This window comes from Populus trichocarpa, chromosome 18 (assembly GCF_000002775.5).
Source record: "Populus trichocarpa isolate Nisqually-1 chromosome 18, P.trichocarpa_v4.1, whole genome shotgun sequence".
Classification (NCBI taxonomy): Eukaryota; Viridiplantae; Streptophyta; class Magnoliopsida; order Malpighiales; family Salicaceae; genus Populus; species Populus trichocarpa.
This window is the reverse complement of record NC_037302.2, coordinates 12,650,795-12,666,590: the sequence shown is the minus strand read 5'-3', so window position 1 is coordinate 12,666,590 and position 15,796 is coordinate 12,650,795. Positions and strand designations below refer to the sequence as shown.

Below are 15,796 nucleotides of genomic sequence, written 5' to 3'. Positions count from 1 at the left end.
CAAAGACAGGATAATCTAAGCTTCAAGGAGCTACATTCAATTATTCACAACTAGTTTTTATAAAATAATACGATATCTTTATGAACAGGGTGCTTGGAATTGCTATTTTACTGTATTTTTTTTTAAAAATGATTTTTCTTAGCTTCAAATTATTAATTTTTGTTTTTGAATAGATTTGACGTGCCGAAATTAAAAGTAAATTTTTAAAAAATAAAAAATAATAATATTATTTTGATGTATTTCCAAGCGAAGAATACTTTGAAAAAAACCTTTATTACAATCCCAAACACACTCAAATAGTGTTTGATATTTTGGCAGCAGTTACTATTCAAAATATTTTTCGCTTCAAAATACATTAAAATAATATTTTTTATTTATTTTATTTTTTTAAAAAATTATTTTTAACATCATCATATCAAAACAATTCAAAACATTAAAAAACAAATAATTTAAAGTAAAAATAAAATAAAAAACTTTTAAATTTTTTCAAAAAGATGATATGACCATAAAAACAAACTTTTATATATATATATATATATGCGCGCGCGCGCGCGCGCATGGTGATGGTTGACCCATTTTGATTAATTATCATATCTCATAGTTAATTAAGATTTTTGATCATAGATTAGGGGTAACTAATCGAATCTATAACAAGAGCTGAGATTCATTCAAAGACATAACATGGAGATTCCCATTAGCGTCGCTGGGAAATATAACTGAATTTCATTAAAAGACATAATGGTGACCATGTTTAATCGTTTACTATAAAGGATTGTGACCATTAATGTGTTTGTACCGTGAGCATCTCTGGCTGGCAGGCATCGTAGTTTAATAATCACTTGCAAGTTCTTCGACATCGTCGGCCATTCCATTGTTATCGTTATGTTCTTGAGGGTGGCCACTGGCCCGTATTTTTCAAACGCAAAGGAAGTCAAGTCCCAGGAAAAAGACTGTTCTAAGCTTAGTCTCTGACTTACAGATATATACAATCGAACAGAATGTCTGTACATGCACAGGAGGTGGATATTAGCCAAAAACAATTCAGGAAATAAGTGAATACCTAATCTCTGTAAGGACCAAAATTGTAACGGGAAAAGTCCCCGAACTCCTTGCTTTAATATCTACAACAAGAAATTTTGCTAATGGACACTTTACAGGTTGCCTTCCCACAAGAACAGGATTCTGCAGACTCCTCTGATCTGTACCAAAGATTGTAGTAGTGTTTGTGTTGGTTACTTCAGTAAGAGTGAGAAAGGGCAAAATGCATGATAGGGAGAGTGGGGTAGAGACTCACCTTTAAAAAGACGAACTCAATCTCAGAGTTTGCAGCACGTTGTCACTTTATATGATATACCTACATTTCTGACTCAATCTACCAGCCAAATTTATGTTTTTTTACCGACAGCGACAAGATATCCCTATTCGTCTTCTCAATCAACTGTATCGGATGCCTCTGCTACGCCAGAGTTCTCCCTAGAAATGAAATTATTAGTTGATCTCACTTGACACTGCCTCTCTCTATTCGAGCATGTAACTCCTTGTGAGCACCTATCTTTGACTTCTCACTTTCTGCTAATTTCTTCATTTCTATCTCTAGCTGCTTGCAGTTCTCCACGTGGGCTTTGTGGAACAGTCTCACAAAATCGAACAGAGTTGATACAACTGCAGAAGTATTTTAAAGACTTAAGAGATGGAAATTACTATGAAAATGAATGCATTGCCAGCTCCTCAAATTAGGCACTAACGGCCATTTATGTAGATAGTTGGAATAAAACTGATGAACTTTCAGATGAAGCTTTGTCACATAACAAAAAATTTGCATCAAGTCTTCAGTGCATAAAACAGTGTAAAATTTATTGATCCAAAGGTGGTAGCAATCAGGATCAATACAAACTACAAAGATAACAAGACTGGGTTTAGAAGTATCCTTCAGATAAATTGACGTGACAGATGATACAATTATGATTAGATCACATAAAGGGTCAGCTTTTGAGCTTCCTATCACTTCGCATCGATGATGGGTGGATCGGCTAGACACATAGACAATGAGGTTTATGCTGGATACTGGACCGATCAATTTAGCACAAAATATGGCATCTAGGTCGTGCTTGGTTCGGAGTTAAAAATTGGATTTTGGTGTCAGGAGTGTAAAAAAGTAAAGTATGAAGCGTTAAGGATGTTTGGCAGGTGTGCAAAATTGTGTAATGGTGGAGCCCAATAAATTTAAATTCAATAGCCCACTCAAAAGTTAACACTTAAATCCTTTCAGGGGTTACTTGTTAACCCCCTTAAAAATCTCCATCCCCAAAGCTTGCCAAAGAGAGTTAAGGGAGTTCGCAGTTACGTGCTAACCCCCTTTAACCCAAACCAAACACGACCCTGATGCAGTCCATAAAGACTTCCATTCAAGTATCAAAACCCAAATAGACAGGACCAATTTTTGTATTCTAAAAAACAGCAAGTTTGAGCCAGTATGTTCATTAAATAGAATTAACTAACAATAATCTACTGCACTAGAATGGATCATGATAAAGAACAAGCGCTGCCATATTATGAAGATTTCTTAGGCAAAGATTTCAATTTTTGTTCATCAGAAGTAAAAAGAACGATATCACAAAACTGTTGTAGGTAACAAATACCTTGTTCGAAGGGACAGCGAGCTGGATCTTCTCCAAAATAAAGAATCAATGCATCCACATTTTTCCCCTGAAATAACATCAAATTCCAGATTCAAAAAAATAAAAATAAAAATCGAGAGTACTAAACACTAAATTAGCACCACTCTCCAAGCAAAGTTTTAAAACCTACCACTCCAGAGTACAAAGAAGCCAAAGACCTTACTTCAGCTTCGGCAAAACAAAGGAACTCCTTTAAAGTCTGAACAATGGAAGATAAGCTACATGAGAAAATTTGTATGGATATGCTCACACAAATGTGTGCAGGCATGCCTGTGTTAACCAACACAAGTAGATATGCTTGCGCTTGTATAAGGACTAGCACACACACACACGCACACACACACAAAGAGCTTCTAAGAAATCTATAAGATCACTATTTGGGTGCGGTGCAAATCATTCCCACCAATTCATCTGTAGTTTTTAGCTACCTTACATCTTCAGTGTTAGAAATTCTGTCATTTAATCATTCAAAATCAAAGCTATATTCTCTCTTTAGAGAATCTGAATACAACATTCTGTCCTCTATGCACCATGGTTTCATTAATTTCCCATTACCAGTACCTGAATCAGTTCTAATTTGGAGTTCATTTTAACATCACATTAGATCATGTTATTCTACAATCAGTTACAGAAACTGGAGAACAATCCAAAATCACCATATGAATGGATCACTAAGGGTAAATCTTTGCTAGGATTAGGTTTATTACCTGATCTAGTAACACAATAAATTATGTCTGGCAGCCATATAATAATCATCTCAATGTGTACATCTTATATAATAAAAAATATATCCCTCCTCAACGCACAACTGACCAAAAGAGGAGGATCTTTCCCTCCAGATATGTATCTACCAAATTCTATAGGATTGTTCCTCCTTTTCATCCTTTACATTTCCAAACTGCCTATTATTATATCTAAGGAAAAAGTTTGCTTGCATTGAGGCACATATATTATCTGAATAGATAATGTAAAGTCCAAAGCTTGGTTTAAGAAAAACAAGTGATCATAGCAGCAATTTTTTTAAGCTCGAATACTGGCAAAGGGATAGTAATCTACTTAGACGGAAGAATTAAGAATTGCAATTGATAAACAAGTAATAATGGACAGATTTTTTTTCTCCTATATGCATGACAAAAAACATCAGCTGATTTGCAGTACCTTACAGAATGTGTCTGATATAGGACCATCGCTTTCCGAGGCAGACAGTTCCTGTACAACTTTTTCCAGTCCTTTGCTTATGGCTTGCATTTCCTCCGCCAAAAATTTCAATTGTATCTAGATGGAAATCCAACATGTTAGTCACAAGATACTGGCTCTTCCGAATACATTGAAATGATCAACAAAACCAACAGTTGTACCTTTGATGCAGGTTCTAAACTGGCAAGGTCTTTCGAAAAATCTAGAAGTTCTGGTAGCTTGTCAGCAAGTACCTACAACATATCAAGCAGAATGTATATGATTTGCAGAAAATTCTCTGTGAAATAAGAAATAGAAGCTTCAATCCTCAGTATGGCAGTAAAGATAACATCTATAAATTTGATGCACATAACATAATCTCATTTCCATTGACAAGCCTCTGTAAACAAAAATTAGAAGCTTTGAGCTAAAATAAAATAATAAGAGCAGAACAGACCTCTTGGTTTAGGAAAAATGGGAATCAAAACTGGACCAGAAAAACAAAGAGAACAGAAACGAATTATTGGGCCAGTTGAGTTCCATGGATAGTTGGCAACTTGACATAGTTCAAAACCATGTACTGACTTCATAACATAAACAACAGCATACACTTGTACAACTTTGTACAATCATATAAAGCAAACATACGAATACATTAAGTTTTAGATCTGTCTTGTTATGTTATACATTACTAGTACGGAAATATATGCTATGAAAAGTCATGCACAAAAGAACAAGATGAGAAAATGACTGCAGGTCTCCATAGAATTCTCAAATCATTATATTAAAAGTTAGTAGAAGTTAGTTTCATAGGAAACTCATGAAAGTAGGAATTTGTACCTTGCAAAGATAATGCATGAGAGTCATCTTGTTGTTCCTTGCCCGTGTATCCGTTAGTTTAAGAAGGCTATCCAATCTAAATCCAATAGCCGAACCTAAAAGAGAAGGGAAAAAACTTTCTATTCAACATAAGGAATAAAATGCAGCTACCAACTGAAAGGGAAAAACAGAGCTACAAAATGAAAATTAGGTCATATGACAAGATTTGATAACCCAAGGCGCCTCAACTCTCAAATAATTTCTAAGAAAATAAACAAATAGAAAGAATTCTCAAGTGATCACAGGGTAAGAGGTCGAGGAAATCTGTACACAGAATGTAAAATAAGACTTTGGTATCTTCAGATAAGGAATTCTAATCTTGTGAGTAAATGAAAAATACCAAAAGTTCGATCTCCAATCATCATAATCCATGGACTCTGCAAAAGTAATCCAAAACCTAATTGATAAGCATGTTGCCAGTGTTCTCATAGAGGACTTTTCATAATGGCTGTGAATGGTTGCTCTTTGAATAAGGCTTAGATAATCTTAGTACCAGTAGTCAAAGCGAACAATTATAACTTATCTGATGAGTGGTACATTGCTGGTCATGCATATATTTCTCTCATTTTCATCCAGTAAATAACAATCAATAAGCAAAGGTTAGAAGAAATGACTAATCATTCACAACAATAATGACAAACATGCCATCATAAACTATTTTAAAGAAATAGATACTGCTTCAAGGTGCTATTGAAAGTGTGGGATGAAGTAACAAAATTTCATGAATAGTGTCAAAAGAATACCAATTAGCAACCTTCCTATTTTATGGAAATGACTTAAGACTATAAGAGATAGGAAAGAGTTTTCTCTGATCAAAGAAGAAATATTTATCGAGAAAGGAGAAATGCAGAAGTATGACAATAGGGAGATTTTATAAGAAATCCTTCTAGATAAAAAAAAAATTACAAAAATGAAAGGGCTTTTCAAATCAAATTCAATATCAGCTAAAAGAGTTCGTCCAGGAATAAAAAAAAAGATAAAAAAACAGAACAACACCACCTCAATAAAAAAGAGGAAACCCCTCTATTTAACATTAGTTTCTTCCAAAATAGCGGATCTCAAAAAATTAAATTACTCTTTGTCCAAATACACCAAATCACCAAAATCAGCGCGCATGTTTCCAAGAAATCTACAATTTTTCTCCATTTCAAAATCCATTAATGTCTGCATGAAAAATATTTAAGAGCTTGTATCATTCATCAGAAAGTCCAGATGATGGAGGACACGCTAAGGATCTCATTATTTTTATGCTAGAAAGCAAATGCATGAATTGAATATTAATTATATATTTTTCAAAGCATCTCATGTTATGTTTTGAGGCAGCTTTGGATGTTATTGAAATTTAGCTCTCTCATTCTCTATTGCTAATCCTTTCTCCCTCATCTTCTCTCTTTTCTCTCTCTCTTTCTTGTCCCTTTCTTGTTCATGATCAGCAGAAAGACTATTCCACCAAATGCTCAGAAAAAAACCAGGTGCATAATTGACCACCTAAAACTAGGAAATGAAGTGAAGTCCTTTAAAATTTTCTACATGCAGAGGAAAGCCCTCACAAGTCTACGATTTCCCATGAAAATAATGTTCCCGCAGGCAATCATGGAAGCAGCTGATTTTTTATAGCTCCAAGTATACAAGAAGCTACACCACAGCAAGATAGTAGAGCAATAAAAGTTTCTGCTTACCCCTAGCAGTTCCCTGATTCAAAGCATTTCCTAGCGAAAGAATAGTCTGCATGATTCTCTTCAATTTGGCAGAATTCTTTATCTGATAAAGCACCAGAAACAATATTCCAATACTTAGAACATGTGAATTAGTACCCAAAACACTAACACAAATTAAAAGAGTGAGTAAAATAGTCTAACTTGCCTCTTCTGCTGCAGAGTTCACAACATTAAGGCTTTTTCTGAGGTCAGAGACCTAAAATTGCAAACATAAAATGACAGGCTCAAATTTAACACAAAACCAAGCATAATAAGTAGCAAACATTTGAATGCATTTCCTAACCTGGGAATGAAACTGCATCTTGAATGAGAAAACTCTGAGTTTAGATTCTACTCTTGGCACCTTCATTAACTCTAAGAAGAACTGCCAAAGAGATCCATAAACTTATAAAATAAGAAATAGATGCCAAAAACAGATCATTTCAATTAACACAAACTCTCTCATTCTTAGTCGACCCTTTCTAAGGAAAAATGCTGGGTGCCCTCTTTATCCATGCTAATTAAGAAAATGAAGATGGGTTTGAATCATAGGAATTATGTCAACACTGCAACTTCAGACTTGCATGAATGTTTGGTTTGACATAACGAAGAACAAATATACATCTAAAACATACCCAGTTTACCTTCTCATACATCTAACCATTGTTGACAAAAGATGTGATATCAATATACAAAAAGAAAAAAAACCCCGAGTCCATCCAAAGTTCAACCAAAAGAGGTAGCAATTTTGAAGTATCATAAATATCCATGTGTAAGCTGTGTAGTTTTGAGAAATACTTCAATTTTTCTACAAAAGACAATAACAAACAATTGTAAAGACAAAAACTACATCTACTGACCTGTTCACATTTCCCTAACTTTTCCTTTTCTCCAGTGTATCCCTGGACAAAGAAATGAAATGGCAATTATAGCCCAAAACACATGAAACTATCATCTTGAAGCTCCTGACTGAAATCAATTAGAGCCCATGGAATAACAGGACAAAATTACTGAGTTGAAAACTATAACCATAAAATACAGAGCAAAAGAAAGGGCTATCTCCCAGTTATGAACCCACCAAAATGGAGTCATAGAAAGAAGAAGTTGAGAAAATCCCACTGTTGAACATTTTTTTAATAGAGTGGCTGGCCCAAGATTTGAATATGCACCATTATGGTTGCAAGTGCAAGATATCATAACATCATACCTAGCAATAGCCCCAAATGATACATGATAGAGCATAATACTAACTTAAAAAAAGAAGAAGGAATCACCTTAAGCAGTTCCATCTCCTCTTTTGTTGGACAGAACTTTATGAGGTTGTCAACCTGATCAACGTCTAATGCTGAATCCTCAAGGGAAAGTACTAAACTCTGTCAATGCATCATGCAATGGAATGAGGGTAGCAAGTTATAAAATATTAGCCATATGGGCTGTGACTGAAAGCGATAAATAACAGAAAATAAATAAAATCATAGCAGACACGGAAATATTTTATAGAAAGTGCAAGATGGAAAGAACAAAAAAGGACAGGAAAGGAAATTTCAATAATGCTTATTATGTGATTTACAATTCCTAGACCTCAATAACGTAATCTGACTTTCATTGCAAGGGATGAAATTTCTTTTCAAAAACTATAAAATATAGGGCCTCTAAATAGATGTACTGGCATAACTATTGAGATGACAATGAGCAGGGTGACATTAATGTAAGCTACAGAAATGCTTGTATTGGCATCAGGGGCATCATGATTGTTTAAGAAAACATGCTGATGCAGACAACAAAAGAAGCAAGATTGATAACTTTCTTTAGACAAGGGCATTTCTGTAATTTCCAGATCTGCTGAAAATTCTGGAAAATTTGTCTAGGTTTTGATTTTATATTTAGCATTCTATTATTACAAAGTAATTAGCTTTATTAGGTTTTTCCTATTCTAAATAGATTTCTTATATGGGAAAACAAGTCCTTGGACTAGAAGTACTAACATCTCTATAAAACGGCCATGCAATCTTTCAATATTTTAATTACAGTTTATGAATAAAAATTCTAGCAAATTGCTTTTGATTGTGTGATTCAATCTTCCTTAGGTGTGACTCCTAAGAACCCTAGGTGTGGAGCATAGGTTTTTCTATCCTCTAGGTGTGACTCCTAGAATCTTATCCCGCCCACATCCTTCCTCAAATTCCAGCTGAAATCCACATAAATACAGCTCTAAACAGCCCTATAACAGCATCTAAAAGTCAGATTAGAACAGCCCATAGGCTGTCCTGCATCACATGCTTTTGATTGCTCTATATATTACCTGTAAGGTGTTCTTATGGCTGCAAGAGAAAACAAAAAAACTGTAGCTACAGTAGTTAGGATATGTTTGGTATTGTGGTCTTGGTCCACAAAAGCCAACTGTGGTGGTGTCCCAAAGCATTAATTGCAATGCTTTCCCCGAAACACCTAAACTGCATTCATGGTCTTGGAGTATGCCAAACACAACTTCAGAGAAGGACATGATTCCCAAATATTATCCTAGATATGACAAAGTATTTGTGCTGCCGCGCTTATACAGGTAGATAAAGGGACAGTGAAGTTGGCTTCTGTATTCATCTAAACTTGGAGGCTTTGCTCTGAACATTAATTATAGCTTACCATTAATTCATGTAGTGGCACTTTCACCTTTGAAAGCATGATTTCACAATTGTATGCCCGTCTGTGGTCAACCTGCAAGAAAATAATAATGAGGAGAACATACAAATACTTAGACACACACATATTATATAACTTCTCAGTTTCATTCCCATAATATAATAGCTGAAATGCTGAAATTTTTCATAAAATAGTATGTTATCAATTAGCAAAATAATGTATTACTCATATTGTCTTAAGATCCATGACAGGAGATTGCTTAGTTTAGCCTTTAAACTGTGATGCTTGAAACACTAGAATGACTAAGATGGTAATTTTTGAATTGACATTTACAACAAAATTCCCCAGAAGTCTGAATGATAAAAGAAGAGGTAAATGTAGACAATTTCAAGAAACAAAATAAATTGCAGCAGTCATGCATTACAGTTATGGGTTTGAAGTATTAAATTTGATCCCGTGACTGTCAAAAAAGATAACAGCAGCAGTCTGAGGGTTGAAAGGAAAGGATTTATGCACACTTCTTCAACTGAGAGAAAAATGGCAGCAATCTAGCACTGCATCAATTAGGACAACATATTCATTTACCAGTTGCACTTTGTCAACTTTAGGTCCCCGTGAGCCACGCACACTTGATTTCCCGCCATGATCTGTATTTGAAACTGCCGCGGAAAAAAGATTCTCAAGTTCTGACATGTCAATCTCTGGGGCCCTATGTGAAGAGGTCACAAAAGAAAAGGCATATGAGACTTAAAAGAATATGAGAGCATGGTATGGCAGAATGTTTGGAAAGCAGCACATACTTGGAGGCTTCACCAGACTTTTGCGCCTCAGCCCACAAGCTTCCTTGTACAGCTCTTGTTAACTTCAACCAATGCAATGGCTTCAGCTTTTTAGTTTGATTGTTCCGTGAACTTATAGTACGCGACAAACGTCCCTTGGAGATGGAAGGAGAACCTAAGGGAGGTGCAGGAGTAGGTGGTGCAAGAGATGGAGACCCAGGCGATTTAATATTTCTATTGTTGCCTGTCTTTAAAGTGCCCTTACCAGAAGGAGGAGGAGGTGCAGAAGGGGCATGGGAGGAATTGGTTGACATAATAGGAGGAGGCGGCGGCGCTGGTGGCATCGGAGATGAAACAGTTAGGCTGGTTGTTGGCCCTGAATGAAGAGGAGGGGGAGGAGGGGGAGGTGGACGAGGTCCAGATCCAATAACATGATTCTCCTTCAAAGGCGGAGGTGGTGGTGGTGGAGGAGGAGGTCCAACTCCAATTTTGTTATTCTCCTTCAAAGGTGGCATTGGAGGAGGTGGTGGTGCTGGAGGAGGTCCAGCTGCAATGGTGTTATTATCCTTTAAAGGTGGCGTTGGAGGAGGTGGTGGTGGTGGAGGAGGTCCAGCTGCAATGGTGTTATTCTCCTTTAAAGGTGGTGGTGGAGGAGGTGGTGGTGGTGGAGGAGGTCCAGCTCCTATGGTGTTATTCTCCTTCACGGGTGGCTTCGGAGGAGGTGGAGAAGGTCCGGCTCTAGAGGTGCGAATCTCCTTCATAGGTGGCGTTGGAGGAGGAGGTGGGGTTGGGCATTCAGTTTTGAAAGTGGAATTATCCTCCTTAAAAGGTGGATGCGGTGGTGTTGTTGGAGTAGTAGGTTGAAGGCCAACTGATAATGACTTACCTCTGCTCTCTAAATAGGTTTCATTCTCTTTGATTGATGAATGATCTACTGATTCTGAAGCTGAAAGATCAAGAGTTGGTAGTGGATGAGGAAAAACTTTTACAGCACTAGATGTCACAGCAGGCCACAATGGTGGAGGCTGTGCAGGTGTTGATGGTGAGATAGAACCACCTTTGGGTTCCATGAGTTCAATTCCAGCTGAAACTGTCAAAGCTTGTTCTGAGGAGACTGTAGATACAGTGGTGTGAGTGACCATAGATTGGCTGGCAAGTTCCTTTCTAGGACTCATTTCTTGCTTTTGAGTGCTAATCTCTACTCTGTGCTGCAAATCTGCATTTGAGTCTTCCTGAGCAATATTCGATGCACTAATTTGTTGGAGCAAATGAAGTGCAGCATCAGAGTTGGGATCAGACCAGTCAACAGAGCTAAAGATCTCTTTAACCTTAGCAAATGCTTCCACAGGAAGGCCTTCCTTCTCCTCAAAGCCAGTGAAATCTTCTGCAACAACGGATGCGGCTGCATCCATTTCAGAGAAAAGAATCTTCATCCAAAGAATAAACTCCGTGTTAGAAGGAGAATAAAAATATCAACAAGCAGCTATGCCAAATGAAATATGGTGAAATATTAAACCTCTGCCCTGAAGTCCTTTGGAAATCGATCTTTTGCATCCCATAACATGTCAATTTCATCACGGTTAAGCATCAAGATATTTGACCTAATAAAAGCTGTGTTAAACACAGCTCGAAACATCATCTCTTCATGTTCCATGTCATCATTTAAACTGATACACTCCAGCACAACATCACCTTGTATATGGCAATTAATGTCAACTTTAACAAGTTCACATTCTATCTGCAATAAATTATAAGGGGTTCAGAAAATCATATATGTAAAGACACCAGTTTCAGTGTTTGTGGAGAGCATATGCCAAAATAAATAGCAAATAGAACAAATGAAGAAAAGTGAATCTTACAACAGAAAGAATAGGAAATGTGTTGAAACACAAAACCAAATTTCTCATGCAACTTTAATGTCCCTGGGACAAAACTTAAACGTAGCAGACTCAAGCTCACTGCAGATTAAGCCTCTGAAAAATGAGCTCGAGAAGAGTACATCATGAATTAATCATAATCCTTTGTCCACAACAGATCAGTATAGGGACTGACAAAAAACATACTCTTCTGGTTAACATCAACCATATTTTGTCAATTCTAGATTCAAAAGCCACTCAAACTTTCACCTTGTGCTGCTTATTATTAAATTCTCACACTATTAGGTTTCCTGCACTTAAAATAACCAGACTGATAATCAGGGTGTCTACTATCATCTTGGGACAGTAGATAAATACATTCCACTAGTGGGAAGGTGTCATTGAACAAAAGATCCCAGGATATAAGTGCTTATTCATAAATGACCTAATTTTTTCCCTAAGGATAAGCCTCTTAAGAACACCTCCAGAAAGATTCAAGAAAATATTTGTTCGCCAGTAAACTGAATGAACAAAAAAATGTCTGGCTCTAAATATTCAGAAAAGAAAGGTCTTACTTAGTGATTAAAGTTTCCCAAGAATCAGGTTCATCAGGAACACAAGTGTCTTGTGATATTTTGGTTTTCTCCATCCATTCTGACAGCTTTATGGGGAAATTACCTTGTTGAGATGAACACTGCTTGTTCAATTGAGCAATTATGAGGCTATTTTGGTTCAAGTTTATTTCTTTGAAAATCTTAGTTGGTGGCCAAAGCTATTCTTGTTCTATTAAATTTCACAATCCAAAGACATCATCACCATCTAAGAGTGCAAAGTGAAGCAATAATTGGAATATAAATGCCGTCACATGATGTTTCAACAATTGACTAGCACAGATTAATAGATATTTGTGGGAAATGGCGTGACGATGAAGAATGTACAAAATAAAAAAGCAAGTATATATAACATAGAATGACGAAGTTACCTGCTTATAAGCCCGAGGAATTTTTCCTTCCTTTTGAGTTGAGTACAGAAGTTTGGAAGTTCGATCAGAAACAAGAAAAGGGTCCTGCCCGTATACCCGAAATAGTGGACGGCAGCCCCCCTCCCCATCAAAATTAGGAATAGATCTTAGAATGACACAATCCAATGTGAGAGCTCTATCCAATGGAGGCCAATATGAGGCCACATTCCTCCTTGATACATATTGTAGATACCTCAGTTGAGAAGGTACAGGATTCAATGCTGAGAACAACTGCAAAAGCTCTCGGGGAGCCTGCCTGTGAATCATGTCCAAGGTCTTCTGCTCTCCACTAAACTGTTTCCTATAAATCAACAGTCCAGCCAGCATGAAAGCGAGAACCGGCCAACCACCATGTTCACAGTGCATTAACAGAATATTCTGCTGTCCAAGGGAGAGCCAACTTTCACCTGATCTTAGAAAATGGTGAATCATCTCCATCGTGAGCAATGGGGAACCCTCGTATTGCCAAGGGTACTCCATTAAGGTCATATCATACTTGAATAAAGCATCAGCAATCTTGGTTTGTTTCTCTCCCTCACGGAAATTAAACACCAAGAATGAAGCATCAGGGAAATGTTCTTTAAGTTGACCAACTGTTCGACCAATGTAACCTTCATAATCTTCTTGCCAAGCATCAATGTTAAAGCAGCAATCAAACACTGCATTCACACAGAATGTGTAAATGTCAGCCATCAAATTAATACTTAACCCAGTTGTTGTTTTAAGTCATAACCCGCCCACAAGGCACCAAAAAATTATATCTTTTCTAAACGATCCCAAACATAATCCTCTTGACTCAAGCCACCAAGCCCCAAAAATTTTCAAATTTCAAAATCCCTACGATATACAAATGAATTCATTACTTTTTAACTTACTGCTGTAATTAAGCTAATGAGTTTCTAATAGACGTCTAAAAATGAGTACAACTCAAGTAATAATCAAAATCCACAACCCCGAATTGCATTCTCCACAATACATTTTCTTACCATCCTAACACAAAAAGGAAATTTTTTGAATCAAACCCACTTCAAAACATGACTCAATTATTCAAACACAATCAACCAATTCTCTCCCTAAATAAAAAATGAACTTAAAATTCAAAAAGAAAAGAAAAATTGCAATCTTTCTTAAGAATGAAAGAAAACTGACCATAAACACGCTCGGAGATCTCAAGAAGGCCATCAGGAGGTTTCCTATAAAACAATTTGCGAAACAACGACATCTTTTAATGATTCCTCTATCTCTCCTTCAAATTTCCAAACTTTTTTCTTGCAACACAACCTTTTACGTAACAAGGAGGAGTTCGGTTGGGTAGTAACTAAGAAAGAAATGAAAAAGTTGGCTTCAAGGGAAAGAAAAGTGGAAGTCTTTGGTTGTTAGTTTCGTTTGTTACCATAAAAAAGCCAAGCTGAATTGAATCAACCATCCATCCGGTAGCTGTTGCCCCTTGGCATGAAATTTATTTTATTATTATCACCTAACTGATAAGAGGGGATGGCATGACGGGTTGCTTGGTCTTACGTGGATGCCATTAACTATCGACATCGAGGAAATAGTTGAAGTCATCATGCATGATCCTTACGACTTTTTCAGTGACTTGGTTTTTTTATTGTTATTGTCAGTATGACAAAAGATTTGATTGGATAAAGTTGAATAGTCTACAAATGGGCTACTTTCTGTTGACTTCTAGCAGTGGGCTAATAGCCGAATATCATCTGCATAGGCCCCAGATTATCTATGGGCCCTCTTGGAGATAACGTGTCCCTCACAATAATTTGAAGTAATTTTGCAAAAATTGGATGTATTTTGGGTATAAAAGAAGTTTTTTTCCTTCTTCTTCTTCTTTATGATTTGGGAAAAATCACATCAGCGAGGCCTTCAAGCGCACCCCTAGTTATAAACTCATGGACCCATAAGTTGAACTCATGGAAGAAGGGTGTTCTGCCTAAATGATATTTGTCTTTTCTATATCAAAAGTTGGTGTAAACTCAAAAAGTTTTTTTAAAAAATTTCAAGTTGATTTTAGATTTTTCATCTGGTTTTTTAGATTATTTGAGATTATTGCTTTTCAAGAAATATATATATATATATATATATATATAAAGAAAAAAAAATTAAGGGGCCAAATTAAAAGAATTATTCTAAAAGGGGTTAAAATTTCAAGGGAGGGGCTGGAAAATTTTTTCCTGCAAGGGCCCTGCCAACCCCCCGCCTCCGCCACTATATATGAAGAAAAAAAATCAAATGAGGCTAAATTAAAATAATTATTCTAAAAGGGGTTAAAATTTCAAGGGAGGAGCTGGAAAATTTTTTCCTTGCAAGGCACTTGCCAACCCCCCGCCTCCGCCACTATATATATATATATATATATATTCCCCGTATTTTGAATAAAAAACATATTGAGAAACAAGTTTTTAGCAAAAAAAATCATAACTTGAATTTTCAATCACCCCTTAGCCTGAAATTGGTCCAGCAAGGGATGCATTACCTTTTTTTCTTAAAATAAAAGGGCGAACAAACTTTAAAAAAAAAAAAAAAAAGTCAGCTCAGGCACATGAAGTTACGCTGAAAGACCCCATGATTAGGGTTTTTTTTTCATTGGTTTTTTTTCCTTCCAATTCATTCTTTAGATTGTTTTATTGGATTTGTTTTTTCAAATTTTTTTTTTGCATAATTTTATCAAATTTTTATGATGTTATTTAATTGAATATGATTTAATATTTACTTATAAATACAATTTCAAATATTTTTTTTATATTGAAAGGCATTTTTTATGTGCAACCCTGCTTAAAATATTTTTTCTTTAATTTTATTCAATTGTTTTTCTATAAGTTTTTTTTTTGTTTTATTAAATAAAATATTGGTTCCAAAGAAACAATGTTATTAAAACAATTGAGTTTATACCCGATTAGATATCTACTTCAACATTTATTTCTCTATTTTTTTCAATTTAGTATTTGGTTAAATATCATTTAGTTTTTACTTGGTTTTCATATATAATGATAATATTTTTTTTTCTAATATGTATAACCTTGCCTAATATTATTTTTTTCTTTGATTTTATTCAATCTCT

General features: G+C 35.8%; 1 protein-coding gene across 4 annotated transcripts; it reads right to left on the bottom strand.

Moving 5' to 3' along the window:
* Positions 1–941: 941 nt before the first annotated feature.
* On the bottom strand, positions 942–14,240 carry LOC7489448 (formin-like protein 13). Of its 4 annotated transcripts, none has more exons than XM_052448955.1 (19): positions 13,873–14,239; positions 12,685–13,382; positions 11,363–11,584; positions 10,436–11,273; positions 9,868–10,369; positions 9,653–9,776; positions 9,071–9,142; positions 7,705–7,803; positions 7,291–7,332; positions 6,735–6,815; positions 6,597–6,647; positions 6,413–6,494; positions 4,695–4,789; positions 4,037–4,108; positions 3,837–3,953; positions 2,809–2,877; positions 2,640–2,706; positions 1,295–1,662; positions 942–1,199 (listed from the first exon to the last, which is right to left on the bottom strand). In XM_052448955.1, the coding sequence occupies exons 1-18, from the start codon at positions 13,943–13,945 to the stop codon at positions 1,499–1,501; spliced, it is 3,468 nt and encodes a 1,155-aa protein (XP_052304915.1). In that variant the 5' UTR covers positions 13,946–14,239; the 3' UTR covers positions 942–1,199; positions 1,295–1,498. The 4 variants fall into 4 exon arrangements, with proteins under 4 accessions (XP_052304915.1, XP_052304916.1, XP_024446120.2 ...); XM_052448956.1 differs by having other exon boundaries at positions 9,868–10,387; positions 10,454–11,273; XM_024590352.2 differs by having other exon boundaries at positions 9,868–11,273.
* Between the last annotated feature and the right edge of the window lie 1,556 nt (positions 14,241–15,796).